General features: G+C 22.8%; 1 protein-coding gene across 1 annotated transcript; it reads left to right on the plus strand.

Annotated features, from left to right (window-relative positions):
* The first annotated feature begins 5638 nt into the window (after window positions 1-5638).
* Window positions 5639-9813, plus strand: LOC145832073 (uncharacterized). The gene is made up of 3 exons (XM_082939435.1): window positions 5639-5736; window positions 5855-6218; window positions 9445-9813. The coding sequence occupies exons 1-3, from the start codon at window positions 5639-5641 to the stop codon at window positions 9811-9813; spliced, it is 831 nt and encodes a 276-aa protein (XP_082795561.1).
* The last annotated feature ends 12115 nt before the right edge of the window (window positions 9814-21928 follow it).

The raw sequence follows: 21928 nt of genomic DNA on the forward strand, positions 1-21928 counted from the left end.
TTTAGAATAATAGGTCTCTTGGTATTTTAGTCTCTTATATTACACTAAAAAAATTAAAAGTCAATGTCTCTTCTACTAATATTGATTAAAGTGTAAAATTTTACAAAAATTATTTATTCATTTTTATAGGTGCTTAATAACTCTTGAGAAAAATCTAATTATTAATATGTAAATTTAATTAATTTTCATAATTTACTTCTTTTTTTTTGAAATCATAAACATTTTATTTAGTTTAAAAAATTACTTGTTTTTATTAGTAACAGCTTTGTTTTGCTTTTTTTTGAACATTGTAGTTTTATTTTCTTTATGTTATAGCTCATTTTTATTCTTACTTATTTTAATAAGTTGAATAGTAGAGTCCAAATTCTTAAACATACTTTTTAAAACTTAAATATTTATTATTATTTTTTAAAGACATGTAAAAGATTAAATTATTGATAAATTTTAGACTTAAAAACATTTCATGTTAAAACTTTACCTTTTAATGTAAAGTTCAAAATAGATTTTATGTGTGTATGATGTTACATACTATCATATAATTTTTTTTTATTGATATTTTTGTTCATAAAAAATAGTTGATGTTTTAAATTTTAATAGTCTCATTTTAAAAAGTTTTTGTTTTAGAGTTTGATTTTAACGGTTAAGTTTTTTTATAATTTTTTAGCTCATTATAAATTTGATTAAAATTGGGTATGCAACTCGATGACCGAGAGGTCTTTTTGTGTATCCAGGTCCTTCAACAAAAAATAATTTTTGAGCAATTTTTTTTTAAAAACCTCATTAAGACCTGAATTATTACTAAGCATTAACTTTAAAACCTTAATCTTAGGTTTGATCAGATTCGTGCAAGCAACAAGACCAACACATACAGTTCCCGATCAACAAAACGGATTTAGCTAGGATAATATTTTCATGTCTTTTTTGTCGTTACTTTTTGGTGTAATTTTTGTTTCCTTAATTTTTTCGTGGCAATTCATTTGTTAAACACATATAGTAGTCGATTAATAAAAAATCATTAAGTTAAGTTAACTAAATAACTAAATTTACCATGCAATAAAAAGTACCAAGACTGCTGATTGTTAATTAGGATTGTGGCAATGTATTAAATTAATCTAGTTAGTATTTTAGACCTGGGTGATACAAGTAAAATATTGTTGTAAAAATTAGATCAGATCACCGATATAAGTTTATTAAAATGGATAGGGTAAAGTGAAGAATTATAAGTTATCTTGTAAAAATTAAATGGGTGTTCCCGAATTATTAGTAAAAAAATCGATTTAAAGTATTTACATATTCTTCAACACTAGCGGCGCTAAAGAATGGAAATTGGGGTGCACCGATTTTTAATTTTGTAATTTAGGGTTCACGGATTCAAATTAGCGTGCCGACCACTGGATTAAGGTTTAGACAAAGTTAGCATAATAATAGTCATTTGAAAATCTATAAACAATTATAAATGCTTATATTACAAAAACTCTAAATAATTGATTAAATTTTTTGTGATGAAAAAGTGTGTTGCATAAATTGTTTATTTTGTAATATATATAAATGTATTCAAATATTTTTTTGAAATGATATTTTTCCATTATAAGTGTTAATTTTTTTTTTATTAAAATAAATCATTGAGACACACCGTTGATTGTACCTAGAATTCTAATAAGTTATGTAAAATTATAATTTCGATTATATATTTTTTTAACAGTAAATTAAACCAATTGAGCATAATTAGTTTAAATAGCCGCTGCAAAATTTGTCTTTAAAAACATATAAAGGTGGCAATTAACAGAATAATTTAAACAGAAAACGTTTAATTTAGAATAGCTAGTCACCCATTTTTATAATTTATTAACTGTATTTCGTTCTAGTAAAACTCGAGGAAAACTTAAATTTTTTAATATATTATAAATAAAGCAATTTTATTAGCTAAGCTTAATTTTAAAACTAAAAATTAATGATTTTTATCACTGCCATCACTAATTTCTACTCCTGTTGAAACCATATAATATGTATATGAACATTAATTAAAAGCTATAAGTTGAATTAATTAATACGAGCACATGTACACTTTATTTTATAACACCTAGAATTTTTTTATATATAAAGCTTATTCTTTAACAAAAATCGAAGACAAAACGCTTAAATTTTTCTTTATAAAATAATTTAATTTGTTAAAACCTTTTTAAATGGTTCGCTTGTATTAGCTATTAAAGTTACCTAATCAGTTATTTGGTAAGACATAGATTACATGTTTTTTTTTCAAGCTAGTATATAAAAAGTGTTATGTTATATAAGCCTTTTGTGGGTAGTAAAACTCCTAAAAGTTTTTAATAAAAACCAAGAATCGTGTAAATAAGATAAAAAAATTGTTTAAATTAAGATAAAAACCTTAAAGAAATTTGAAAAAACTATTAATTTATTGTTTTTTAAACCTTAGACAGGGTATACGATTTGTAGTGTTTAACATATTTGAACTTTTATTTGTAAACCTTAAACTAATGCACTTAAATTTTTTCAAAAAATATTGTTTTAAATTCAAATAAGTTTAACGAATACAGAAAAAAACGAATTCAAAAAGTAAAACAATATCATAAATTTAAATTTCAAAAACGGCCTATTTTAAAGCTAAACAAATGTTTCTGCAATCGTATTGCACTATATTGAGTAAAAAAAAAGCCTTAATACTCTAAGTTTAATTTTAATTTTTTTTTAATTAATTAACAAAACAAGGATATTAGTATAATTCTATTTTTTAGACATAAATACTTTAAAAAGTTATTTAGCTAGGTTACAACTATTTTCTAGATAATTATCGACTAAAACTCAATTGTATACAATAATAACATATAGTTTGTTAGTTATTATTTTAGCTAAATAAAAAAAAATTACTTATGCTATGATCACCCTACCGTATACTCGATTATCAGTTCAGTTTGTTTTAATCAGAGATGAATGTAATTTGCACTAATTTAAAACACATAACAGTTTTAAAAAGATAAAACTTTTGAAATCAAGGTAGTAAATAAATTTGAATGATTTTTGTAAATTATTTTTATTAATATTATACCTTGATTAGAATTAAACTGCTTTATTAATAGTATTAATAGTTTTCATTCTTTCGTTTTAAGGTTCAAAAAGGTTTATAGAAGTACAAGAAACAATTTTTTAATATTTTTGATTTTAATGAATTAAAAGTAAACTTTTAAAATTGTCTTTTTAAAATACTAAATTCAGTTTTAATTAATATATATGTACACATACATTTTCGTTTTGTTTTAAAGTTATTAACAAAAATTAACAAACTAGTATTCAAGTCCTATTAAATAGCATAAAATACTTGAAAAGTGAGCCACAAAAGAAATAAAATAATCTACAAACTAAACTTTGTAACATTTTTTATCTATAACACTTGAAAAAACTAAAAAAAGGCAGAAGTTTTATTCACATTTAATTTGTGAATGATATATATTTATGATGAATGCTATAATTTATCATGATAAAAATGAATTAACTCAAAAATTTATATAATTTTAGTTTTTGTACGAGACTTGTGTTAACTAAATATTTTAACTAGCACGCTTTAACGTGTGCACGAAAAAGATACTGTGACGTAACATGCAAAATTTCGGTAACATTTTTTATAAAGACTATCTATGAGCTAACATTAAATGTTTATAATAGTGCTCGATATTAGCAATTTGTTTTTTAAACTTTTTAAGCTGTTTGAAATTCAGCTAGTAAGAATTTTATAAATTCTAATATCAAAAACAAGTTTATGTTACAAAACTGTGTAGAAAACTTTACGAAACTACACGAAAACAAATCAGTTCTATAAGACATACATATTATTAGAACAAATAAATTACTATTGAAATACATTCATAAACTTACTAAAATGTGTTCAACGATCTATTCGCCTACAGCTCTTGTCGAATACGCTTTAATTTCAGCTTAAATAAGAGTCTGTACTAAAAAGTAAGACTAATTTAAATAATATTACATTGTTTTATACAAGTTGGAATATATTAAAAAAATCATAAAAATGTTTTAAACGACGCTTATTTTATTATTAGTGATAACTACTAGCATAACATATGTACAAATAACACTACTCTTAATTTTTAAAATAAAATATAGTTTAAATAAGAATTTTAAAACGATTATTTACTGAAAGTTTTCTTAATTTTTTTAATTATATTAAAACTTAGTAACGTAAACTTTACGGTATAACATATCACAAAATTTTAAACAAGCCATATATATAGTGTGGAAATAGCTTAAACAACTACTCAAGCCAACATTTACGAAAGTAAACAATGAAAACGCAGTTCTACAAGCTAATAGTTAATAAGTTCCATTTCAAAATAAGAGTTTAAATATTTTTATAGTATTTCGGTTTTACAACTGTTAAAAAGAAAATTTGAAAATTTGAGCTTTTCAAAAAGGTTAACCAAAATTCATTTTGTATAAACAGCAGAATGATTTAAAGAGTATAATACACTTATCTTAAAATATTTAGTTTGTTTATAGAAGTCATATAAAACAGATCAGAAATTAAATAATTTTTTTTTTTATAAAAACATACTGATTTTAAAACTCATTTTAAATTAATAAATAGCCACACTTTTGTAACCGAAAATACACAAATAGCATAACAGCTTAGTAAAATATTTTAGTTAAATTACTTATTAGAAATTAAGTTAAGTTAAATTTTAGCTTTGAGATATATATTAAACATTGTTTCACGTAATTTCACTTTTATAAGTATATACAATTGTATAAAGTGCATATTAAATTTGTCTTATTATTAAATAAAACGAATATCTATATATTTAAATGATTTTCAAGCTTTTAAAAAATACTATAAACACTTATTTGTTTTTACTGTTTGTTACCGTTATACTTCGGTAAAACTTGAGCGTCATAAAATAACAAACAATCATATTGAAACGTAGATAAGTTTTATGATTTCATTATTTTTTTTTCTGCTTATTTTCTTTTCTACTAAAAGAAAATGGGAGTTATTTTTGTTACCAAATTTAATATTTAAGTTATAGTATTCATAACTATATTATGTTGAAGGATTATGTTGGTATGTCTTTGTGAGGTAACAATTGTATTAAATGTCTAAAGAATTTATTAAACTAGTGTCCTTTGTTATTTTACATACTTTGTTAAGTAAATTAAACATTTTGTAGTAGGTAAGAAATATAACTTTTTTTTAATTTAATAAAAGAGTATTTAAAACAAAATTATTTTACTAATAAATCTTTTTGGATATTTTTGTTCAATATATTAGAGTGTGTCATAAAATACTTTTGTTTTATGTTGATAAGTAAAATACAGTTCTATGATAATAAATAAAAACAATTAAATTTTATAATTGTCAAAAAAAAATTCTAACTATTTATTTTATATTATTTTTGCTTTCTTTGAATAAATCGTAGAAACAAAAACAAATATTATAGAAAAATACCTTAACAAACGTTATATGCAAAACAGTTTAAAGTACTATAATAATTTTAAATACAATAACTACCTTATTACTTTGAGTAAAAGCTGCAATAGCAATAATCAATTTTAGTAGTTATTATATTATTTAAAAGATTTCGAATAATTCAGCGTTAGTTATACATATAAAATGTCAGCTGATGATAAAAAGCATATTTGTGTAATTTGTATGAAATATTTTAAGTTTAAATCGGGCTTGGATATTCACAAAAGAGTTCATAGTGGAAAGTTGTGAAGTTTGTGACAAGAGTTTTTCACGGAAAAGTAATTTGAAATCACATCAGGTTACTCATTCTGGTTTGTAGATTTATAAATGTAATGTTTGCAAAAGATGCTTTTCGCATAGACATATTCTAAAACGCCATGCTGTAATTCATACTGATAATAAACCATTTAAATGTGAACAGTGTGACAAAAGTTTTGCTCAAAATACTAGCTTGAAAAGACACATGTTGATACATAGCGGTAAGAAAAATTTTCAGTGTGATTTTTGTAAAAAGAAGTTTACTCAAAAATTTCATCTAAATCAACACATGTTGACTCACACGAAAGAAAAGCCTCATAAATGTAAAACATGTAAGAAGACGTTTTCTCAGAAATCAAATTTAAACACTCATATTAGAATTCATACTGGAGAAAGACCATTTGAATGTGATGTTTGTGGAAGAAGATTCACACAAAGTTCACATAGAGACAGTCATTTGAGAATTCATAAACAATGACAAAAGTGCTTACTTTTAATGATTTGATATTTATTTAACGAAATCAATATTGTTAAAAGTTTGTTACTTAATCGAAAATTTATAAATTGCTACTCTATATAATATTTCGTGAGATGATATATGAATCATACTAACTAAGTTTTAGTTAATATATTTATTAGGTTTTTACATTTGCAAAACTAAAAAATTTTAGGAAAACAAAATGCTTCCTTAAATTAACTTAATACAATACTTTTTTCAATATTTACATCTCTTTGTTTTCATCTTCTAGGAATACTGAATTTATAAAGAACTTATTTAGTGTTTATCCGCGGTACATTAGAGTCATTAAAGTTAGTTTTTAATATATTTATTTTAAAAAGTACAGCTTAAACTAATTATAAAATAATTTAAACACTTTGCTAGTCATTTAAAAAAATTAATGCACATGTGTAAATGTCAATAAAAATATAAAGCAATTAAAATTTGTATTTTTACTTGTATAACTGTATGCCAATTTGTAAACTTTTCAGTATTCTATTTAGATAAAAAATATAAAATCTTTTATTTTAGAAATGATTATTAGAATACGGAATGTAAAGTAAAACTATCAATTCCTAAATTATATTTAAAAAACATTTTTTTTAAATTCCTCTATAAAAAATTTTGTTTTAAATATTTCGAGACAAAAAATATATTTTAGTTTGTTTAAGGATGATTGTACTATTATTTTAATTTTTATAAGTAATGTGTAAAATCTTCATTACACATGCTAAAATACTTATTTTGTTTAGATTTGAGTTAAATTATTTTATTAATGTTGAAAGATCAGAATGCTTCAATTGCTTTTTACAATAAAAAGTAACAAATTTAATAAAAGTAAGTAAGCTAGTTGTTGCCAGATAGTTATCACACATAATTAACACATAATTATCAAAAAACTTATGGAATCTAAACGAAAAGAATGATAAATACTATTTTGAATGAATTATAATTGTGTGTAAAAAATAACACCAACCATATATTATAACATGTAACTATGCATCCTGGAAAATTCCTTTTCATTGTCGCTATCAACGCAAGATAACGCTTAAATTATAATTGACTTAACTAAACTAATATGAATTACTTACCATTTACCAAATGTTTAATTAATCAGTTACTTAATTTAAACTGAGTTCGAATTCGTGATCATGAATATATTTACAATGAATTTGCGAAACGAAAAGATGATAAAAAACTGCACAACATTACACTAGAATAACAGAAACTAAACACTACATGTTTAAACCAAAGTCAAAAAACATTCTAAAATCGAAATCACTTCAACAAGATTGAAACCATTAAAACTTAAGTGCAGCAAAAAGCTGCACTGAGTTCAGACCGCTCAATGAAGTAGAAACTAGAAAAACTGAACTGTCAATTACTCGAGAACGTTCAATTTATATCGCTTGAGAAAAAAGAAGAAAGTAAAAAAAAGACAATTACCGCTCACGCGGTACATCATAAAATAAAATCTATAAATAAATAAAAACGACTTATTTTTAAATGTCCGCATTACTAAGACGATTTTTAGTGGTTTAAACTTTACAAATATATAAAGCTCCAAAAGCGTTGTGTTTTACCCAAATCGAGTATTAAACTATTTATATTGATTAGTACAAAAGTATTTTTTAATTTGGTGGTTTTATTAGTTATAGCTTATACTGATTTATACCTTATATACAATATATTGTTAGTTTTTCTACATTAATATCAAATTTAACCAAAGAAGTATGATCACGTTTAATATACCTAATCGTTTATAGAAATATGCATTTTTTGTAAGATGCCATTTTTGTAATAAACAGTAATACAATTCTAAGCTTAACCACAACAAATAAGTTTTTAATTAATATACAATAAAGTTTGGATTATCTAATTTTCAAAAAATCTAACTAACCTATATATAAACTTATAAAACCTAATTACCCATCATATAATAACTAAAACTTAAAAAACATGTTTTGCTATACCTTTTTCATATGGTTTAGCTTTTTTTACAGTAGTTTTTGCATAGTTTGTCAACTTGGTATTTTCGTTACAGAATTGTTGATTGATGATCCATTTAGTGGTAAAATTAAAAACTCTCTCTGATTCTGAATAATTTTTTTAATGTTTTTTAAAAGTACCATAACCAATTAGTTGTTATTGCAACTATTATAAATTAACAAACAATTATATTAAAATAATATAGGTTTTATGTTACTACATTTGCTAATAATTTTCTCGTTCTGCTTAATTTTTGATTTACTAAACGAAAATATTTTGTTATCAAGTTCAATATTTTAGTTTTAGTATTCATAACTGTAATATGTTTAATTGATATGTAGATAACTCTAAAGAAGTAACCATTATATTTATGTTTTAAGAACTTATTAAATAGTGACATTAATCATTTTACATACTTTTCTTAGTATAATAAACAATAAGTAAAAACTAAAAGTAGAACAGTATTTATTTTTAATTTATAAAAATATTATTTAAAACAAAACTTTACTAATATGTAACTATGTTTAAACATTTCAGTTACGTTTATCTTAAACGGATTTCGATTTTATGGTGATGTGCTCATTAATGTTCTAAAATAATAAATTAAAACTAATAAATTTTATAACCAATGTAAACTAATTTCAGATTTTTTTTTTTATAATTGACTTGTTTGAATTAATCAAAAGAAATAAAAAATTGTTTTATTGAAAAGTATGTAAACAAAAGTTATGAGCAAAATAGTTTGCTAAAATATTATAGTAATATTAAAATGCAATAATTTTTTTTTCGATTTAAGCTGCGTTACAATATTTAATTTCCAATAATTTTAAAGTACTCTTTAGATAATTTACTTTTACAAGATTTAGGATTATTTACCGTTAGTAATACAAAGAAAATGTCAACTTATGATAAAAAGCATGTTTGTGTAACTTTTGGTAAATTTTTTAAATAAAATCAGAATTGGTTAGACATAAAAGAGTTCATAGTGGAGAAAAACCATACAGTTGTATTAAATGTGACAAGAGTTTTTCACGGAAAATTAGTTTGAAGACACATCAGCTTACTCATTCTGGAATGAAGATTTATTAATGTGATGTTTGCAAAAGATGCTTTTCACAAAAGTACATTAAAACGTCATGCCATAGTTCACACTGATAACAAACCATTTAAATGTGAACATTGTCAAAAGTGTTTTACTCTAAAGTATAGCTTAAATACACACATGTTAATACATAGTGGTGAGAAAAATTTTCAGTGTAAAGTTTGTGAGAAAAAGTTTGCTCTTAAATTTCTCCTAGAACAGCACATGTTGACGCATACTAAAGATAAGCCCCACGAATGTGAAGTTTGCAAGAAGTTTTCACTGAAAGGTAACTTAAACGTTCTTTTTAGAATTCACACTGATGATAGACCATTTGGATGTGATGTTTGTGGTAGAAGATTTACACAAAAATCAACTTTAGTTTGTCATATTAGAATTCATACAGGAGAAAAACCATTTGGATGTGATGTTTGTGGAAGAAGATTTACTAAAAACTCAAGTAGAAATATTCATTTGAAAACTCATAAGTAACAACAATAGTTTTTATAATTCGAAGGAAAACAATCAATATTGTAAGAAACCTTTTTGTTTGTTCAAAAATTTATAAACTACTACTTTATATACACTTGTTTTAATTATTTTTTTTAATTAATTAAAACAATATTAACTTGTTTTTTTTTGGACGTACAAGTTAATCGAAAAAAAAAAGACTTTTAACTTCGGTGTACAGAAAAAACTTTTACAGGATGTAATTTAAACTTTCAATCAAATTGTAGTTTAAAAAGGAAAAACAAACTAATTAGAACTATGTGTCATCGTTTACACAAAGTTTATTCCCAAAAGTTACTAATAAGTGAAGTTAAACAGATCAAGTTATTATTAAACAAAAACGGTATTCTCAATAATTTGTTAACAAAACTGTTCATTTACTTTTGAAAAATTTTGATAAAGACTACAGGACTGGAATTGATTGTAGTTACTTTAAAAGCTCCATTTATGAATAAAAGCTGAGAGATGTTAGAAAAAAATTAGACAATTATTAAAAAATATTTTTAATGAAGCAAACCCTAGAATTGTTTATACCTCTAAACCACTATTAACACCAGGTGGCAAGGATCCAGTACTAACTTAAATAGAAGTATGGTAATCTACCAATACAGCTGCTATTGTACAGCAAGTTTTATTTGATTAACGACAAGGTATCTAAAGAAAAAATCAAAGAACATGTACCAAAAAGTGTAGAGATTTTTGCTTATCAGATAGTAAAGATGGTATACCGGTCAAAGTTTTAAACGCATCTAATCGTTTATCTATTGCAGAACATTTAGTTGATAATTCAACTTGTCCAGACAGTTATATTATAAATAGATTTAAAATAATTAAAACTTGTAGTAATGTTCTCAATTTGAAATGTATCTCGTTAAAAAAACCTGTTTTATGTAAGCAAAATTATTGTGACTTTACTGTTTCTTCATTTTCGAAAATTTGTTATTATTTATGAAAACAATCCTTATATAGTTTTACAGTAGATTAGCTATAACGTAAGTGAACTTGTTTGATTTTAACTGTTACTAATTCCTTTTATCTTTTATTAGTCTCGTGATTACTTTATGATTCTTTGAACATATTACTCCATAATGGTAAGAAGAATTTTCAGTGTGATAATTGCCAGAAGAAGTTTGCTTAAAAATATCATTTAAAACAACACATGGTAACTCACACTAAAGAAAAGACTCATAAATATGAAGTTTGTATACTTGTAGTATATTGTATGCATAAAAAGCCATGTGAGTTAAAAACTCTAAATATAAAATCGTATTTTTCTTGCAAAATTTATTATTATTAATTTTATTATTGGTATCAAAAAAATTTGTTGTAATGGTGTACTACCTCAAAATAAAATTAGTAAAGTTAAAATTGTTGCTTTTGAAATTATTTTAATATCTAGGCCAATTGCATTAGAATTTTAAATTGTGAAATTTTTTTCTAAACATTTAGTTGTTGAATATTCACAATTTACTTATATTAGTCAAATACAAAATGTTTAGGTAAAAAATGTACCTAAAATTTTAAAGAAATATTTTATCAATTACGAGCTGCATTTTATTTTATTTGAAATTAAAGAACTTTGTTTCACTTATCTACAGTTAAATACTATCTTACACATTCTGTTATATTTAATCGAAATATTTTAGTAGATATTGAGCTATGAACAGTAAACGGGTTTTGTTTAAAACATCATTTTATTTTATTTCACTGAAAAATCTGATTTAAATATTTTCATTTTTCAAACCATTTAGTCCACTACAATAAAGTAAACTAAACTTGGACAAAATATGAGAATGGTTAGAAATACTAGATAAATAAATTTTTAAAATATTTGGGTACAAAATAAAATATTTATTATATTGTTAAAAGAATACCAACTAAAATTTGAATTTAATACAAAAATTATCTTACACATTAGTATGGTAAAATAAAAAAGAATCAGAAAAGATGACTCAATGAAAAATTTAATGACTAATATAAATAAAAAGTTAAAGTTTAAACTTGTACTAATTAATTTATTTACACTTTGAAGTAAACATTATATGGAAATAATTAATAAAATAAACACAAATTTAAATAAAATAATTGAAGTCATTTTGGTAAAGCTTACTAAATCGGTTAAATTCTAAGCCATCACATTCATTTTTGTTAATTATATTGAATCTAAAAGTTTGTAATTATATCAGAATTTTGAAAGTGTTAAACTCTAACTACTAATTTATAATTTTTTTTTTCAATTCTGAGCTTTCAATTTTCTTACTACCATCTGTTTATAAAAAGTAGCGCAAATTGTCACTAAGATTATGTTTGGGTTTCTATAAAACTAAATTAGTAATTAATAAAATTAGAATAGTAGTTAGCTTTTAATTGAATTTTTTTATGTTTTAATTATTTTAGATACTATTAGCTAAGCATAAGGCCAAAATTCAATATATCATAAGCTTTAAATAAAGGGACTTATAAAGTATTTTTTGTTTATATTTCCTGACATGTCTTTGTCTTTTAATAGTTTAGAAGGTTAAAGTGCAGCAAAAATTTTATTATTTTTATCCACTTTTAATAAGTTTGGTTCAATAGTATGTCTCAGTTACTTCATTATTAATTTCTGTTATTATATATTATATTTTGTTTTGATAACCACATGTCAGTGATTTAAAATATTTGTCTGTAAAATACTCAAATTTAATCAAGTGACTTTTGATTTATATTTTTAAATAAAGAATATCTTGTTAAAAAATGTTATGACGTCACTAAGAGAGTTGAAGTATTTTAAAACTACTTAAAATTAACCAATTTTTATCATTTGTTAAAGTAAAAAAAGCATAATTAATTTTTTATTTTAGAATCTTATTTAAAACCTTACTTCGTTATATTTGTACTGAAAAAATAAAAAAAATACTTATTAAAACAAGTTCTACGTTTATTTATTATTTTAGAAGCTTTTAAAATGTTTGGGAAAAGAAGTTAGGCATAAAATAGTTTTGTTGAAAATATTTTTGGAATAAAGTCATCACATGGAATCATAATTATATTTTTTATAACTAATTAAATAAACAGTTGTTATTGGTCAAAATGCTATGACAATATAAAATTTTAAAAAATATTTGCAGCAAACTTTATTATGTTGAAACTTTTTTAAGAGTACCAAAGATTACGGTTCTACAAAAACGCACTATTATTTATGTTTTACTTTATTCTTACGGTAAAATAAAAATAACAAATTAAAATAAAATTATATGCATGATTTTACAAAAATACCTTACATATCTAATCTCAATTTACGTAGAATATTTTTAAATTAGAACAAGGAATTAATTTAGTTTTTTATTAGTATATAAAGTTATAAGAAACATAATTATAACTTTCAGAAGTATGAACCAAAAAGCATAAACAAAAGTAAAAACAAATTTTTTTAAGCAACGGAGTTTAGTTAGGCTTAACATAGAAATAATTTATAAACAAATTGTATTTGTTTTTTTTTTAAATGTAAACGATAACTGAAGTAAATTATATTTACCCTCTCAAATATTTAAATTAGAAAACTTAAAAAGTTCTGTTTTTGTTTGAAATCGAATTCTAGTCACAAAAATGTGGCAAATAAGCATATGACTTAGCATATAAAACAGTTGAGTTTTTAAAACAATTTAGCTTAAAAAAAGCTTTTCAGTTAAAACTTATTTCAGTTTAACTACATAAATAAACTACGTATAGTTTTAAACTTAACGTATGTTTGTATATAATTAAAAAAGTGACTTATTTAAATTTATTTTTTCTTAAAAAAACTTCAACATTACGATTATTTAGTTTTTAGTTGCACTGTTTTTTATTAAAGAGTTATGTGAAGAAACGTAAGTAAATTATATTAGTTGTATTTACAAATATCATAAACAATATTATTAAAAAATCTGTAATACTTGTGGACTAAAAACTTTAATAAGTATATTAACCAAAACCTTTAAAATTTTACAGTATTAAAATTATACAAAATTAATTAATAAATTTGTCGGTAAAACTATGCAAAGCCACTTAGATTCTATTAAACATACTTTTTGTATAAAAGATTTATAAAAAACGAAGCTTATTTCATTTTTTTTTTTAATTTTTACACTATAAATTTGTAATATCTATATAATCGTTTTAAAATTTTTTACCCACTTTCTATAAAAATATTAAATAAATATGGTTTAGTTTGCTTAAACTATAGTTTCGCTTATTTTACAGATTAACTATCAATCAAAACATTTCCATCAAATTTGGTTTAAATTAGTTTTAATATTAAAGTACAGGTTAGATAAGAACAGGCTATAAAATCACTGTAATCTATCTATACGTCAATTAAATTATAATTTTATAATGAAAATGGATTTAGAACAATGGTTTACCTAGTATGATAGTTTAGAAAAACATCTAAGCAAACAACTTATTTAAGACAAAAAAACAGAAATACTTTTAAACAGTGATGATTACGAAAGTGTTTAAGTATCTCTAAAAAAGGTTTTGCTAAGTTTTTTGACCTAAAAATAAAATTAATTAGTTTAAATGGAACTGTAAGAACAAAGTGTTTTAAAACTTTATGTTAGTAATTACTAGCCAAACTTCTTTGCTTTAAACTACCATAAAACTATATTGCTATCATCTTGCAGCTTAGCCAATTTAAGATTGTAAGTTTACATTAAGAACTTGTAATAAAAATACTAAAACGTAAGGTATTATATTTTGTTTTTTTAAGTTCTGTAAATAAACTTTAGAAACCTAATAATAATTTTTTCACGCATTTTTATTTCAGAACGAGCTTAATTTAAAAGTTTAATTACAGTTCATAAAAAAAAAAATATGAAGACTCTATCTTATAAACATATAAAAAAGTTTGTTAAGCACAGTTTTTTGTAGCATAGTAAACCTTATTGAAGAATGACAAACAAAAGTTGATTCAAACTTGCGTATAATAAACTTTGTTAAACTTTTCTTTCAAATGTGAGATAAACTAAATATTTTAGAACATATTGCATTTTTAGAATTCTACTATGTTTTATCATTTTTGAAGTAAAAATAAAAATATACTACATATAATAGGGACGTCATATTATTTTTATGAACAAATTTTAACTTTAAATTAAACAACAAATACAACTTAAATTAATAAATTATCATAAGCTTCCGCAGCCAGAATTTTAAGCTATAACCGTGTGGCTAGTTTAAGTATATATACAGTCATTAAATACTTAAAAAATTTAATTATAATACAAATTTCGACTTGTTTCAAATTGCTTCACTGTAAGGATTTTGTTATACATAATAACGTGAGACCAACTTTGATAAATTAAATAAAATATGTTAGAATATTTTATATTCACTAAACGGTGCATTCATTTTGTTTAAAGCAAACACGGTTAAGGTAAAACATTTCATAATCTCTACTTATATTTATTAACTGATAATCTGTTTTAAGCTATCAAAAGTGATTGGTTTCACTGATAGTCCTTAAAATATAAAATAAAATGACTTACTCAAATCTTGTGGGTTTAATATATTTTAAGGTTAAAAAGTGTGGCTGTACTTCAATATTAATCAAGTTTTTAAAATATTTTGATAATTAGTGAAAATAAATTGTGTCCTTTATTTTTGACATGATTGAAATTACTTATCAATGAACTTCACCGCACGATCTACAACAACTGCACCCGAGACAATCCTACGACCGGTTTCGTCCTTATTACGACTCATCAGGCAGGAATAGTCGCGTGAAACCGCTGTTGTGATCCAACCAAGCGGGCTTAAGTACGAAGTACTGAAGCGAACGTTTGTGGGTAAAGTCCGAAAAATTGACACAGCTATATCATTCACAGCTCAACGTCTCAGACATTGTCAGCTTGTTGTGAGATTTTACTCTCTACGCTCGTTTTGATCAGTTTTAGCCAGTATTTATTTCGGCCATCGTCAACAAGTTGAGATGTTTTATGCCATCGAATATAAACAATGAACTTCACCGCACGATCTACAACAACAGCATCCGAGACAATCCTACGACCGGTTTCGTCCTTATTAGGACTCATCAGGCAGGAATAGTCGCGTGAAACCGCTGTTGTGATCTAACCAATTAACTAACTTCGTACTTAAGCCCGCTTGGTTAGATCACAACAGCGGTTTCACGCGACTATTCCTGCCTGATGAGTCCTAATAAGGACGAAACCGGTCGTAGGATTGTCTCGGATGCTGTTGTTGTAGATCGTGCGGTGAAGTTCATTGTTTATATTCGATGGCATAAAACATCTCAACTTGTTGACGATGGCCGAAATAAATACTAGTTCACTTAATCGTGTAATTGTTTTGTATAGAACTAAAACTTTTAATGGAATACTATTGTATAGTTTACTTAATACTTAGAAAAATATATTTTGTAATGAAAAAAGTAATTTACTATTGTTTTCACTAACAATTCCTAAAAAATAAATTGGAATATAAGTTAATGAGTAACTCAACATTTTTTTGTAATAAACAATTTAAAAATACAATTCTACATTACTGTAATGCGTTTTAAGTATCTGTATTAATAAAAGTACGATTTTACATTAATCTAAAATGAGTTCTAAAACGTTCTGTTATTTATAGAAATGAATTTTTATTATTTTTTTACTCTTTCAAATGACATAGGCGTTAAAAGTATACTTTTTGATTTAACTATGTTCTGTAAAAAGCGTTAACTTTTTGATAGACACATTTTTGTGACTTTTGATTAACTAAATGGTAAAAGCTTATTCATTTTCAATGAAAGTTTAATTTATAAATAAATAAGAATAAATAAATAACCCATGGTGTGTTAACTTGAGTCAATGTTATGTTATGATATTCCTTACTAAAAACAATTTAAACTATTATATTTTTCTTAAGTAAAAAATAAAAATGTTTCAATAAAAATATGAAGTTTAAACTACTCTAAATTGTATTATTATTTTTTATGATAGAAATCAAAATAACAAATTTTTATAATAGAAATCAAAATTTCTAACAAGTTTATGCTTAAGACCCTCTACAGGTAGGTTCGTATATATATATTACTTAAGTTGGACATAAAAACTACAAATAGTATATGGTATATTATAACTTATTAAGTAATTGTATCTTTTAACACTTAACACTATTTTAGACTAAATTATATAAATCAGACAAGACAGTTTAAGCAATGTATCCATTAAATAGAAAAAGAGAACAACTATTACAAAATCTTTGTCGCAAAAATATAATTTACTTTTTAAACTTATAAATTACTTAGCAAAAGTGCAAACTTAATGATAAACAAAGCTTAGTGAAGTAAACCATTAAATATTTAAATAACTGGTTAGTTTATAAATCTATTTCAAAGGACTCAAGTAATTAACTAAAATTTAAATAAAAGTTTTTGAGGGCAATTTACTACAAAATGCTAAATAAACTATTAAACATTTAAATTATATTATTTAATTAAAGGTTTTAACATGCGATTCAAATTATCAACTCTATATTTAAACAATATCTACAACAAGCAAATAGAAAAAAGTTCAAGATAAGTTCAGTAGTTCCTTCTATCACCTACACTTAAACACACTAACTGCACACATAAAACTGAATTTGTTATATTTTGATGAAATAATGCATTATTAATTTAAAGCCTTATTACTCATAACTGCAGCAAGCTCTAAATGTTTTTTAAAGTTCAACTAAGCTCAACAATGAACAATGCACGTAATTGCAGCAGCTCATTACATTGCAATAAGTTTATTTGAATTTATACTTACAATAAAAAATTTAATCGGAAAAAAGCATTGATTAATCCGGAAAAAAAAACATTTATTTAAAAAAATATAATTTAATGGAATATTAGAATAAACAAGAAACCAAATTTGACGATTATAGTCAGCAAGTACTTTTAGTTGTGTTTGTGTTAAATAAACTATTAAATTTATTTCCTAAAATTGTAGCTTTTTATAAGACAAGTTGAATATCTGAGTTACACTTGTGTAAAAAATAACTATAACAAAAGTAATTTGCTCTTTTGAAAAAACTCAAAACAAGATAAAAAAATAAATAATAGCTTTTAAACCAAGCAAACAAAAAACTGCAAAGCATTTAAAAAATATTTGAATAGTACATGAAAATTTTATCACATTTTGTAACTAAAAATACAAGTTTACAAATCCACTCATAATGTTTCAAATCATATTTATTTATACCTTTAAACAAAATTTAAGTTAATTGTTCAAATGTCAATGACGTACTAACGATTTAAAATGTAGTTAAAAATAAAATTACTAAAAAAAACGTTCTTAACTTAAAATTGAAAACTAGTCATATTATTAAAATTCATACGTATTTATTAGCAACTATTTATTTTTTTATAACTTCAAACTTTGTTAGTTAACATTGAAAAATGTTTAAAGTATGTACATATTACAAAATAATACAAGCATTTCCCTACTTAAATTCTATATTAAGTGCGTTGAATACCGGTTATTATTTCAATTATTAGTCTAATAAAACATTTGCGTGCAAAACACTTTTTTTTCATAAATGCTTTACTTGTTTAAATACTTATGACTTAACACCTTTTAAAGTTGTATCAACTATAAATAGATAAATATTGTAATTGTTTAGACTTGAATGAAATACATAAAATATGTATAGTATGTACTACTAATTAAACATCGTACAATATTTATGAAGTTAGTTTATAACGTCATAAATGTGACATAGTTTTAGAAAAACAACATTAAATTTACAACTTATTATACAAAGGTTGTGCTTGTTAATCAATGACGTCATTTCAATTATGGTAAGTTTTTAGGTTACGTTACGTGACCAAATCTATATGTATTTATCTAAATAAAAAGAATTCGTAAATTAGGAAAATAAAATTTCTTTTACTATCTTTTATTTAAGATTATCATTGTCGCTTAGTTAATCATTATTACGAAAGTAATAAAATAAATAAGTACTTTTTTGAACTAGCCTTTGTTATTTCTACAGTTAACAACGTAAAAGATCGTAAAAAAGAACCCAAGCTATCAAAATATTATTATGGTACTTATTAGCTTAACTATTTTAATAATGTACCAATCAAGTTTTTATTAATAAAAAAAACTTATATATATCATTTTTGTGCTACAAATTCAAACAACAGTTGTCAATTGTAACATTTTTAAGCTATGTTTAATAAATTCCTAAAAAATTGTTAAAAGTTTTCGATGAAAATCTATACGACGTCATGTTATAATTAGATTAAATAAAAATTATGTAAAAAATTAGATTAAATAAAACTTAAAAATTATCATCTTAAAATTATTTTCATAAAGTTTGATTAAGGTAGATTTTTAGTAGTCAAAAAAGCTTAATCAAAATAAAATATAAAAAAATGTTTTTATAATTTTTAATGTGTTTTGATACCTATTTTATTTTTTTTAGAAGTTTTACAATTTATCAAAAAATAAGTTTTTTATAATAAATACAATTAACACATGAATTTAAACAAGAAAGCCAGGAAAAAAAATATTTTAACATTTACTCAATAATTTTTCTGTTTTTAATATAAACTTTGTATGTTATGTTTATGAAAACATTTTTAGATAAAAAGTGTGTTAGCTTATACAACATGTTTACAGAAAACTCTAGGATATTGGCTAACGAAAACTTAAACATTTAATTTCTGTTATACTAAAATAATCTAAATTCATATTTATCGTTAGAATCTAAGTTTTCCAAACTTTTTTGAATCACGTTAATAAATATAATAACATCAAGCTATTTTTGATCTATTGATTGAAAACCGATGAAATAGTATATATTGTAGGAATATTTGACTACATCTAGAAAAATAAAATTTATATAAAAGTACCAGTTTCTTTGACGTTTATATATGTTTGTTTGTAAATTGTATCTAACAAAACGAGTTTGTCTACTTCTAAAACCTAAATCATTTATGATAATTAAAAGTTAAAAATGTATCTATATGAAGTAAAGCTGTTACTTACTTAAAATATTTAGAGTCAAATAAAAAACGATTCAAAAATGCTTCTGAGAAGTCAACTACTACATTTTTTTTAGTTTTTTATTCCAAGCAAATATTATTGTTTTTTTTTTTAGTATTTTATTTTTGTTAAGCTCTAGCCTTCTGTCAAGTAATTTTAAAATAGTTGAGAGTTTCTTGTAGCTGTATTTTGAATAGAAAATTATTAAGTTTGTTGTTAAACACAAACCAATGTTAAAGTAGTTTCGAAATATATAGCCAATAATTAGGTTGTCCGAGAATCTGGACAGACTTGTATTTCTATTAATTTTTTGACACTTTATAAATATCATATTGGTTAATGGTTTTTATACCAAAAAATACCTAACTGAAAATTATTATTCCAAAAGTTTAAGACTTTATTTGACTACGACTACAAAATAACTTGGTGCTAATACTTTTAGTATTTTTATACCAATTTAAGAAAACTTTTCTGAGAAAAAAAATTTCCGAGAAGTTTTTTTAATGATTGTTATGAGCCACATACATGTGGTAAAAATAGATTGGAGTTTTCGAAGGTAGAAGTTAATATCCTGACTTTAATTTATTACTTTAAATTTAAACAACGTTCACCGGTAATGCAAAATGACGTCACTAAATTATGTTTAAATTTCATATTTAGATAAAAAATTTTAATTAAAATAAATTAAAAAATAACAATCCCTAATAAATTGAAATTATTTGCTCAACAATTTTAGGTGCGTGTTTAAACTTACAAAAGTATGGCTTTATATTAATCTTAATCCAGTTTTTAAAACATTTTGTTATTTGTAGAAATTAAATTTAGATTAAATTTTTGCTATGTTTTAAGCGAACTAACCGTTAAAACTATGCTTTTTTTAAAATATATTCGAAAAGAATTTGAATTTTTACTAGTCACATTTTTTGACAAAAAATTAACTAAAAGGTAAACGCTAAAATTTTAATTAAAGTTTAAATTATAAACGAATGAAGATAAAAATAAAACTTATTCAATAAGTCTACTTGCGTCATTTCAATCTTAATTAAAGATTTTAAACTAACGTTTAAGTAAAATATTAAAAATTTTAAAGTAAATAACAAGAGTTAAAAAAAAAATTAAAGTTTAATATGCTTTTAAATGTATCATTAATGTTTTAATTTAAAATTTGAAAGTAAAGATTATACTAAATATTTTTATTTTTTAAACTCCATACTTTTAATAATTGTCTTGTTTTAGTTAAATACAATTACATTTAACTGATTTCGTTTCAAATCACTAAAAAATTGCAAAAAAAAAAAGTTTTTAATATAAAGGTTTAGAATTTTTTTTTTTAATAGTGTTGTATAGTTAAAATAAATATTTATAATTTTGTTTTTACGTTAAGTTTTGTCTTAATATACTCATTTTATATTTCAAGGTTAGTGTATATTTCATTTTATGTCTTAAACAATTACTTTTATATTCAAAATTTGGTTATAATTTAATTTTCTTATGAATGTTTTTAGCTTAAATGTAACCATATACTAATTTAAGATAAGTCTTGAAATACTTTAACGTTATTCAAAATTGGTTTTTGATTTAATTTTTGTATTAATTTTATTTCAAATTAAATTAATATTAATTTAATTTTAGGTATATTGTTCAACATTTATTGTAAAAGACAGAAACCATTTGTTTGAGCAAAGTGTTTGTAAATGTTTTTTAGTTATTTAATTTTTAAACTTAAATTATTTTACAAAAAAGTAAATTAATCTTTATAAAAGTTATATTTATAATAGTAAAAAATTAATGTTATAATTTATTTCATAAAGAGTAGTGTTTAGTAAATAAAAAACTTAATTAATTTAACGTATTATAAGTATCAATGTCGAGCATATGTGTATTACTGAACAATGATTAATTTTATTACCTGACATCTATGTAATAACAATTTGATACATAGCCATAATTTAATTATGAGCACAGAACATTTTAACTAGAATTTATAACCTTAGAAATATTTCTACTTCGAAAATGCATAATTTTTAACGTTTTTAAAAAACAGAAACTGATCAAATTACCAATGAAATAACTTAAGAATAAATTATATTTTTTCTATT

The sequence above is a fragment of the Thalia democratica genome, chromosome 3 (genome assembly GCF_965202585.1).
Source record: "Thalia democratica chromosome 3, ktThaDemo2.hap1.1, whole genome shotgun sequence".
Lineage (NCBI taxonomy): Eukaryota > Metazoa > Chordata > Thaliacea > Salpida > Salpidae > Thalia > Thalia democratica.

What these genes read in the sequence shown, in the direction of transcription:
- LOC145832073 (XM_082939435.1), top strand. Translation starts at nt 5,639, where the DNA reads ATGTCAGCTGATGATAAAAAGCATATTTGTGTAATTTGTATGAAATAT. An exon ending in AAAAGAGTTCATAGTGGAAA is followed by an intron (nt 5,737 to 5,854) that starts GTTGTGAAGTTT and finishes CTTTTCGCATAG; the next exon opens with ACATATTCTAAAACGCCATG. An exon ending in GAGACAGTCATTTGAGAATT is followed by an intron (nt 6,219 to 9,444) that starts CATAAACAATGA and finishes TTTACTCTAAAG; the next exon opens with TATAGCTTAAATACACACAT.